Source organism: Mobula birostris, chromosome 1, assembly GCF_030028105.1.
Source record: "Mobula birostris isolate sMobBir1 chromosome 1, sMobBir1.hap1, whole genome shotgun sequence".
Taxonomy (NCBI): Eukaryota; Metazoa; Chordata; class Chondrichthyes; order Myliobatiformes; family Myliobatidae; genus Mobula; species Mobula birostris.
In genome coordinates this window covers 93,147,410-93,158,516 of record NC_092370.1, presented here as the reverse complement: position 1 = coordinate 93,158,516, position 11,107 = coordinate 93,147,410, and the positions used below count along the sequence as shown (strand labels likewise).

General features: G+C 40.9%; 1 protein-coding gene across 1 annotated transcript in view; it reads left to right on the top strand.

Moving 5' to 3' along the window:
* Window positions 1–1,848: 1,848 nt before the first annotated feature.
* ago2 (argonaute RISC catalytic component 2) overlaps window positions 1,849–11,107 on the top strand; it is a 90,364-nt gene continuing 81,105 nt past the window's right edge. Inside the window, exon 1 of the mRNA XM_072259372.1 lies at window positions 1,849–2,104. Within this exon, the coding sequence (XP_072115473.1) occupies window positions 2,083–2,104 (22 nt within the window). The 5' untranslated portion in view covers window positions 1,849–2,082. The remainder of the gene's footprint in view (window positions 2,105–11,107) is intronic.

Below are 11,107 nucleotides of genomic sequence, written 5' to 3'. Positions count from 1 at the left end.
TTGCACTTTCTCACTAAATGTACATTGTGTGCCATTCCCCATTTAAATCCTTTCAACATCACTGGTAATCCTTCCTGCAAAGATGTTGAAGTTTATTTAGGCGTGGATTTCACCAAGTATTCTATTTTCCCCTCACTTTCCAAAAACACGTTGATTGGTGAGCTAATTACCTCTGAAGTAAGTGGGGAGGTGGCAGGTGAAGAGGATGGCTACGACGGGCATGGTTACAAGGAAAATAAGTGAGGTGAGTAGAGCTGTTGGAATTGCTCTGAGAGCCCACATAAACCTGAGTTAAATTTGAAAATGAGAATTAAGATATTGCAACAGTACAGTCCAGGAACAGGACTGTATGCGTGCCAAATGTACCAAGGAAACAGAAAACCTACAGCACAATATAGGCCCTTCGGTCCAGAAAGCTGTGCCAAACATGTCCTTACCTTAGAAATTACCTAGTGTTACCCACAGCTCTCTATTTTTCTGAGCTCCATGTAACTGTCCAGGAGTCTCTTAAAAGACCCTATCGTATCCGCCTCCACCACCGTGACGGCAATACTCACCACTCTCTGCGTAAAAAACTTACCCCTGACATCTCCTCTGCACCTACTTCCAAGCACCTTAAAACTGTGCCCTCTTGTGCTAGCCATTTCAGCCCTGGGAAAAAGCCTCTGACTATCCACATGATCAATGCCTCTCATCGTTTTATACACCTAAGATTTACATCCTCATATCCATCATTCTCTCATTCTTTCCACTATCAAATGACACCCTCAGATGTACATTCACTTACAACAACAAAAATCATTAACAGGAAACGTTGACTATTTCCTTCTAATTCAGATATAACATTGCATCAGTTATTATGGCCAGGCACTCAGCCAGTATAATCAAACCACAAAACAGAATTTGTTTTAATTAGACAAAAGTTATGGATAATTATGCATGAGTTTAATTTATTCTCTTTACGTTTTACTTTTGTTGACATGAGAACTGCATGATTAACGATTTGGGTTCAAATATGGAATAGATGGCAAGTAAGTGGCAAAGGATTAATGAACTAGGATATTACAATAAAATAAGTAAGTTTCTCAGCTTTAAGTTTGAATTTATAAATAGTATACATCGATACCATATTGAATTAAATCTCTTCTGCCTGCACACGATCCATATCCCTCCATTCCTGTAGTTTACTTCTGTTCATGTGAGTCTAGCTGATCTGCAGTTTCCCACTTTCTCTCTACTTACTTTCTTTTTGGTACTTTCTAGTGTGTGGGAACAATTTCTAGAATCTACGAAAGGACTACGTGTTCTATACAGTAATTCAAATTCAAAATCTCATCCACTCCATCAATTTTCAGCCCAGTTAATTTCTCCACTACTTTTGTTTAACAATTTTTTTTTGTTTCTCATTCATTCTTAATTTCCAGGACGTATGCTGCCTTTGCTACAGATCGACACCGCATATCCGTTTAATTCTACCTGCCAGGTTCTTACTTTGCACTAAGCGCAAACAGATAACTCCCCTCCTACGGAAATCTCTCCTTTCTCCTCAGTCTCCCATCACGCATGCGTAAATCTTCACTTTCGCCTTTGCCCACGCTACGCATGCGTAGATAATTTCTTTCCTTACGGGGCACTCACTTTCTCTACCTCTACTCCCCTTTCTTTCGCCCCACTACGCACGCACATTCCTTTACCCCGCCCCCAACCCACCTCCACCGTCTTCGCGGACGCCACTCCTCGTTTGGCGCTCTCGCCTGGAGCGAGTGGCGGGCGCGCGCTCTGGAGGCGCGAGGAGCGCTTGTCGCGATGACGTCGCGTCTCGGGCCCGCCCTCTCGCCCGTGTGTGGAGCGATCGGCCAGCGAGCGGCGAGTGTCGGGCTGTCTGCCTCTATCCCTGCCCTTCTCCTTTTCTCCCCCGGATCTTTCTACTTGTTTTCCCGTCGGGGATTATTAATGTTTTCTCTCTTTTCTTTCTTTCCCCCCGTGTTTTTCTCATGCGTCTTTTGCTCCTGTCGGTGATATAATTTTCCATCCTCGCTTCGCCTCCAGTTTCCAGCTGCCTCCATCCCGGCCAAACCGATCATGTATTCAGCAGCCGAGCCCGGTGAGTTACCGTTATGTTTGTAAAATGGTTCCCATGTTTTCTTTTCGCTGGTTTGAGGCGGAGGGAGGGGTTTGTGCTTCTGTCTCCCTGTCTCCTGGTTGGGTTTGTACTAGGCCTCAGCGAAGCCTCGGAATCGGGTCATATAGGTGGCAAAAGGAACTGGTGAATTGTATATGATTCTTGCCTTGACCTTTATCAGGTATGCCAAAATCTTGCTGTTGGTTCTTTATTGTGTATGCAGAAATTTAGAAGGATTTAAAGCTTCTTATTCTGAGGTTTGAAATTAATTTTTGATTTCCAAATTGGGTATTGCAGAGAGGAGAGGTTCTGTTGTTTTCAGTGAAGGAGTGTGGCGTGGAGTTATCGGATGCTCTGATGGCTTCACCGTGTCCAAACTCTTCTGTTTGCCTCACACTTTAACTTGAAATTCATGATTTGACGTCAACAATATTTTTTCTTTCACCCATGTTAATTTAGATAATGTAAATAAACTGGATTGGATGTTTCATGAATAAGAAGTTATAGGTTTCTTGTACTGTTATTGTGTGCGCTACAGGAAGAGAATAGGGAAATGCGATATTACTGAATTCACATCATGAAACAATAATTTGACACTTGGTGAAAGCATCTATTAAAGAAGGGCAGAATATGCTGGAATCTGTAGCAAAACATTCTGCAGCAACTCAGATCGAGCAGCATCTGTGGTGGTGGGAGAAATTGTCGACCTTTCAGGTGTAAAGCTGAACTTAACGTTAAAACATTGACATTTCCTCCTATCTCTCCCCCGCAGATGTTGCTTGACTCGCTGTTACCTTTGATACTGTTTTTATTTCAAAGGAAATTCGGGTAGAGTAGAGGAATCCAATTATATCTAGTTTTGTATATTCTGGCATAGTGTTAGAAAGGTCAGCAATTCTTGTCTAATTATCTTTCTGATGCTGTACAGAAATAGGTATTTTCAAATACCATAACAGTGGCATTTTTAATCTACTACATAATCTTTTAGAATATTACTTAGTTATGAATTTTTATCAATTTCCATTGAGAAATGAGACTTGTATTTTGCCCATCCCACAATTTCCAAAATGGTGTCACAGACCTCTATAAATTACAGAAACATAGGTAATAGGAACAAGAGGAATAAACTTTTCAGTCTTGCAGTGTTACTGCTCCATTCAGTGGAGTAGTAAATAATAACCGAATATTCTCTTTGATACGCAATCCCTTTGGCATTAAGAAATGTATATATTAATGATCTCAACTGTCATATCTCATAGAAAATTCCACATATTCATTGCCCTCTGGTGAAGATTTTCTTAATTCTGATTCTAAGTTTCACGCCTGTTGTTCCTCAGGCTATGACCCTGTTTATTCCATTGTTGTTGACTAAATTTTATACCTGGATGGGTTGGGGAGAGGGGAGGTAGTGGAGGTGTATAGTGGTACAGCTAATCGACCTGCTGCTGTCTGTCACTCTCAGTGATCTGGATTTGATCCTGATCTCCAGTGCCGTCTGTGTGCAATTTGTATATTTGTTTCTTTCTTTCTTCTTGGTGCTGAGATTTCCTCCCACATCACAGAGATGTGTGGGTTGGTAGGTTCACTGGCCACTGTAGGTTGCCCCCTAGTGTGTAGGTAAGTGGTAGAATCTGGGATCAGCTGCTGAGAATGTGGGAAGAATTTTTCAATATGGGATTGTAGATGGGAGTTCAAAGGTTGGAATTGGTGGGCCAAAGGACCTGTTTTAATTGACTATTATTCAATTAGTTATTGAAACTCTCTGTAGTTTATTGGTAGCAAAACCAATTTGAAATTTTTAACATTTATTTTAAAAGTTCACAACTAAATTTTTAAATAAATCTCAAATAATAAATCTGTGGCCTTTTCCATCTTTTCTAAAATGGACTACCAAAACTCAACCAGTTGTAGCCTTTAGGGGAAAAGAAATAAGTTGACTTTAGAAAATAATATTTGCTATTTACAGTATATATCTGTTTGTCTTTATTATTCCCATCGATAAAACCTAGGATTTGGGGTCATTTTGATTAGACTTATTTGAATTTGACCCACTTAAAAGCTTTATACCTGTATACCTAACCACATTGCCTCAAATTGTTAGTATTATTTAATCTGCATTTGCCCGCTCAGTGTACCATTTTCCCCTAATTCGTTTAAAAGCCTTCATAACACTTGTCAGCTGCAAATGATGTTGTTTCCCCTACAAGTACTTGCATGAAAAGAGAGGGCTTGCATATCTATTTTTAACTTTTTAGAAATGACCCAATGCCCGAATACCATTATTTACTTTTGTCAGATAATAGGGATAATTTATGTGGGCCATGTGCTGCCCACCACTCAGCCCTTGTCTCGTTGACCTATATAGGTTCCAGTACAACAAAATTAAAATCTCACATTTGTAATTATCTCTTTATGGCTGAAAACTCTGCCTCCGACATCCCTTAACCCTTGCTGGAGACTTTACAGCATCTCTTACTTCCACCATCCTACAGTTGCTAGCCAGATCGATCTTCCCTTTCTCCTAATTCTTTGAATGATTGGATAAGTGCACTGTATTTTCTTGTAAATGTTTGTGTAAATCTTTACGCAAATTTTATTTCTGAGTTTTCTGATGAGGATATTGAAGTGTTTTTAACTACATGAAAGATGGTACGTGAATGTAGGTGATGGAACCTAAAACCTTGGTCATTACTTTCATAAGTCATCCACTACTTTGCACCCTAAAGATGTTTCTTATGCTGTCTATGGAAAATATGTACTTAATTGACGATGTACAGAATCTGGTAGCAATGGATAGAGTAAATTAGGTGTTGATGAATTTCATGATCAATAATAAGATGAAATTGTGGAATAAACTTTCAACTTTATAAATTGTATTCATTATGATTACATACAAGGTACAGTTGATCTTCACTCATCCGGCTACCTGTAATCCGGTTCCTTCGATAATCGACACTGATTATAAATTTTCCGTGCAACTGTAATTTCAAATTTCCTGGGCCACCATACCAATCTGCTGCGCATTGTTTTGGTTGCACTAGATATGTTCACGTGTTGGCGCGCTCTTGTAAGCACAGACAGGCGATTCCTGCTTGTTTTCCTGCATTTATTAATATCATTTGCGTGAGGTGCAGCCGACCGGCACCTACCCGTATCACCCGCCAGCGGCAGAGGAGCTGGCGTGCGCTGGGTCGGTCGGCCTTCTCGCCCACTTGCCGGCAGTCACGCACTACCCTCCAGCGTCACCCGGCCGGCGCTCCATTCTCTTCTGCCTACGACCTCAGATCAGGCATGGCGACCCGCTGAATTTAAGCATATTACTAAGCGGAGGAAAAGAAACTAACGAGGATTCCCTCAGTAACTGCAAGTGAAGAGGGAAGAATCCGGCGCCAAATCTCCGGCCACCTGGCGGTTGCGTGAAATGTGATATATAGAAGACCTCCCTTCCCCGACTTCTGCTTCTGCTCACCCAGATGTGCTGCCACCAACATCAGCAGTTTTTGAAGAAACTGTTGTGCTAGTTTCAGCACCAGTTCCTGATGCTTCACTCATTTTTCAAGATGAAGATGTTGATGATCCTGACAACTCCACAGTTGCAGGCATGTAACTTTGCCTGAGGGTATATTAAACGTCTGACTTAGAAACAGAAATGCTCAACTGTTCTGTATCAGTTAATTCCTGTCCGTTTACCTGTACCCTTTATTTTATCTGTGTCTGTACAGTATATTACTTTATTAAAATTTCACTTGCTACTCATTTAATATTTCTGTTTCATTATTATCTAAAATTGTACTGATTTACATGATATTTTAAAAGTATGATGAGGAGGTTAGCTATTGCTTAATGTGGTCCTTCTGTAGTTTGGCATTTTCACGAATCCGGCACTCCTCAGGTCCCAATGGTGCCGGATTATAGAAGGTTGACCTGTAGTATGTAATTGTGAGAATGATTTCTAAAGTTGAAAGTTTATTCCACAATTTCATTGTATTACTGCATCAGAGTTGGCATGTCATGTTGTAGGTATACAAAACATTGGCAGGCTGCATGCTACATTACAGAACAAACATGGTAGAAAGTACAGTATTAGAAATTCTGCAGGAGAAATTCACCATGATGTTGCCTGGAATGGAGGGCCTTATTTACAAGGAGAGATTGTATGGACCAGTAGCTTATTCCTCTTGGAAAAAGGAGACTAGTGGGGCACAAGGGAGAGGATGTGTAACCTGAAAGAGGCATAGATGGGTGAGATAGACAATCTTTTCCCTTGGTGTCTAATACTAGAGAGAATAGGTTTAAGGTGAGAGGAGAAAAATTTAAAGGTGATCTGAGGGCATATTTTCACTCTGCTTGATGGTTATATGGAATGAGGCAGATACAGTTAGTGTTTAAAAGGCATTTGACCAGGTAATTGGAGGAAAAGGTGTTGAGAAACATGGTCAGCGTAGATGGGCATTACAGTCAGCATGGACAAATTGGGTCGAAGTGCCTGTTTCTGTGCTGTACAACTCTGATAGAATGTGATTATACTGGAGAGGATTCAGAGGACACTGTTTTTCTTATCCCTTGGCTCACCTTTCCTTCAATCCCCTCCCCCCACCCCACCACCAGTCTGGTTCTACCTATCACCTAGTAGCTCTTACTCTTACCCTTTGTCTCCCCTCTCCTACCTGGCTCAAATTGTCCATCATTTTCCCCTTTGCCCTCCCCCACCCATCTGATTCTGCTTTATTACCCATCAACCGTTGACTCACCCTTCACTAGACAGTCTAAGCTTTGTCTCAAATGACGGTCTGTACTGGAGGCATTGACCATTTTTTCTCCACAGATACTGTTTGATCTGTTGATTTGTTCCAATAGTTTATTTAAAAATTTTTTTTATGTTGGTATATTTAGATCATCTGCAAATTGAAGTGTAGTGTTGTGAAGGGGTGGGGATGCAATTGGAAAGAATAGAGTAAGAGTGACAAAGTTGTCAAGGTAACAATTAATTTAAAAACAGCAATTAAAAGCAGAAGAGAAAAAAATTTGAAACTGAATGAGTGGCCTTTTCTCCTTGGAGTGCCGGAGGATGAGAGGTGACCTGATAGAGGTGTGTAAGATGATGAGAGGCATTGATCGTGTGGATAGTCAGAGGCTTTTTCCCAGGGCTGAAATGGCTAACACGATAGGGCATACATAGTTTTAAGTGCTTGGAAGTAGGTACAGAGGGGTAAGTTTTTTACGCAGAATGTGGTGAGTGGGTGGAATGGGCTGCCAGTGATGGTGGTAGAGGCAGATGCGATAGGGTCTTTTAAGAGACTTCTGTATAGGTACATGGAGCTTAGAAAAATAGAGGGCTAAGGGTAACCCTAGGTAATTTCTAAAGTAAGTACATGTTCAGCACAGCATTGTGGGCTGAAGGGCCTGTATTGCATTGTACGTTTTCCATGTTTCTATGAAAAGTATAGCCACATATGCAGTGAGGGAATAAAATAGCATATCTGAAATGCAATGAATTAGGAGGGCTATATCACCCATAGATACAAGATGAGTTTACACAAGCAACTGAAAAATCAGTATTGACCTTGTCAACTGAACAGTGATTGGTCAGCCAATCTGTATTTGGCTTATTGAGTGTAAAGGAAACCATGTTGTAAGTACTGAGTGTACTCCAATAAATTGGAAGTAGTTTGTGTGAATTGCTGCTATACCTAGACGACTGCATGGTAAAAAGCAATGACGTTAAAGTGCCTGCCAGTGTTGCATGGGAAACTGCCATGAGAATCCTGAAACAGCATTGTAGATGCCATTCGAAGAGTTATCATCAGTCTGTTTATAATAAAGCTTCTATTTTTTAAAATTGGTCCCATAGTCTCTCTTAGTCAAGGTTGGATTTTGCTGCTGTTAATATTTAACAGGTCTAGTCCATATTTGTACTCAAATGAAGGTAAAGAGAAATGTGTATTATCAAAATTATAGTAACTGGTGAGCGTAAGAAGCTTGAATACAGTGTGGATCCTTTTTTAAAATGCGTACTCAATAAACAAGGCACATAGTAAATTAACAACAGTAAAAGTAGTTTATGGTGCTGGATTTAATTATTGCTGGATGATCAAATTTTTACTGCACTGATTTTGGTGCTTTTGTTGATATTATCAGCCAGGTTATTTATGTTGCTACATCAGTAATATTATTTATGGTAAAATTTTTAAAGATTTATCCTGAAAGTTGGAGTTGGATTCATTCTGGCCTTGTACTAATTTGCTGCTCTTAATATCACCTGGATTTGACATGAAGCAAAATTAATTCATGAAATTTGTTATTTTTACATTCTTAACCTGTGATCCTATTTCTTTTTGTCCTTCAGTCATCTTGCATTTATATCTGCTTAATATTTTGGGGTCTCTTTCCTGTGTTTACGATACAGTGCTATTTAATTTTATTTTTTAAATTATATTAACTTTATGGACTTTTTCCCAAATTAAATAATGTGATTACTTTTGGAAGAAGTTTGCAGTAACCAAGTGCTAATAATTATCTGGAACTAGTAAGTGACATCTGATTGATTTGTTGGATCTCTAAGCTCAGGTGCCTCTCTGAAATAGTATCCAGTTCTGTTTGGACACTGAAGTTTCACCTTGTTGGTGTTCGTGCCTCAGCACATTAACCCAATGTCTGCTGACAAGAACCAGAAATTTTGCATGAAAGGTGCTGTGGACAAGCTCCAGAACTGAGGCAATACAGCTTTGTATCTGAATTGTATTTTTTTTTAAAAATTCCATGGGAAATGTTTTATGACTTGAAAAGGATGTAGTGAAAACTTATCAAGAAAACATGCCTGCAGTGGTCACAGAACTGGATTTTTATTGCTAAAACAAATACTGAAATGTTTTGGGTATGCATTCAGGAATTCTGTCAGACTCTTATATGAATAAGCTAGTCGATTCTAACCAGAAAAGAGATGAATTTGGATAAGATACAAAGGGCAGTAAAGTGTGATCAAAAAGGATCATTTTCTTGCTGTTTGCAAATATGCTTTCTTTATTTTATCTGACTTTGCCTATCTCTAATTGTCTTTGAAAAGGTGGTGGGTGGTTAGCTGCCACCTTAAACTACTGCAGAGTTTTTAATGAGGGGGTTCTAGAATTTAGACTCTCTGATATGAAGGAATGGATATATACATCCATGACACTTCACATACTCCTGATCTCCTCAGCAACTTTTAACTCCTTGGCTCTGATTGCCTCAGTTTTACCATGGATAGTCAGCCCATGTGCACTTCTATCCCCCCATCAAGACCACCTTAAAGTTCTCTGCTTTCTTGACAACAGACCAGACTAGTTACCCTCCACCTCCACCACCACCCTCCATCTGGTGGAACCAGTCGCCCTACTCCCTGCCCTTAAATTCACTTGGTCCAAATTCTGACACCTCTCTCCCCGTTCTCAGTATGTCTGTCTCCATCTCTGGAGGCAAACTATCTACCAAGATCTTTTGTAAACGTACTGACTCCCATGACTATCTTGACTATACCTCTTCCCACCTGTCTCCTGTAAAAATGTCATCCTTTCTCTCAATTCCTTCATCTCCACCACATCTATTCCCAGGATGAAGCACTCCTTTCCAAAACATCAGGGATGTCCTTCTTCAAAGACCAGGGTTTCACTTCCTCCACTATTGATGTTGCTTTCACCTGCATCTTCTCCATTTCCTGGACATATGCCCTCACCCATCTCCCCACCGTCTCATCAGAGATCTTCTTGTCCTCACCTATCACCCCATGAGACTCCGTACGTCGTTTTCTGCAACATCCCCCATCTTCAATGGGATCATGCCACCAAACACGTCTACCTCTCCCCACTCCCTCACCACCAACACTCTCCACTTTCCACAGGGATTGCTCTCCATGATTCTCTTATCCAGAAGTCCCTCTCCACTAATGTCCCTCCTGGCATCTAACTCTGCAAGCAGAAGTGCTGCATCTGCTTATTCATCTCCCCTCTCACCTCCATTCAGGGCCCCAGACAGTCCTTGTATGTGACAACACACTTCACCTGTGAATCTGTTAGAGTCATCTACCGTGTCTGGTGCTCCTGATGTGGCCGCCTCTGCATTGGCAACACCTGAGAGACTGGGGATCACTTTGTCAGGCACCTTCACTCCATCCGCAAAGAGCAGGATTTCCTGGTGGTCAACCATTTCTCATTCCTATTCCATCATGTCGGCCGATGGCCTCCCCTGCTGTCATGATGAGGCCACCCCCAGGTTGGAGGAACAGCACCTCATATTCCGTCTGGGTAGCCTCTAACCTGATGGCATGAACATTAATTTTTCCACTCCTCCTTTTATCTTTTTGAATTCCCCACTCTGGTTCCCCTCTTGCCTCTTTTTTCCTCATCTGCTTATCATCTCCCTCTGGTGCCCCTCCTTCTCTTTCCCTCATGGTAGACTCTACTCTCCTATTGGTTTGCTTTTCTGAACCTTTGGCTTTTCCACCCATCACCTCCCAGCTTCTCATTTTATTTCCTCCAGCCCCTGCCCACCTATCTTTATGTAGCTTGTACTCCTTCCCCTTCCCCCACAACCTTATTGTGGCTTCTTAACCTTTCTAGTCCTGAAGAAGGGTCTCGGTTGGAAACGCCGATTTAAAAAAAAATTCATTTCCATAGATGCTGCATGACCAGCTGAATTCATCCAGCATTTTGTGTGTTGTTCTGAATGTTTTTAGAATGTTTCAGAGAAGCATGGAACTGCTTTGTTGCTAAGAAGTTGTGAATGTGATTGAACGCACTGTATTCATCAGTGAATATTCTCTACCTTTGAGCTTATGATTACAGGAAGATCATTGAACAGCTGAAGTTGTCTGGGCTTAGGATGGCCATGAGGGACCCCAGTATTGATGTCATTAGGCTGGATGACTGATCTCCAAAAATGTTTGCCTTCAGAGTCATTAGAACGGAATCCCTTTTATGTCCAATGAGCTAGAATTTTGTAATATCACACTTC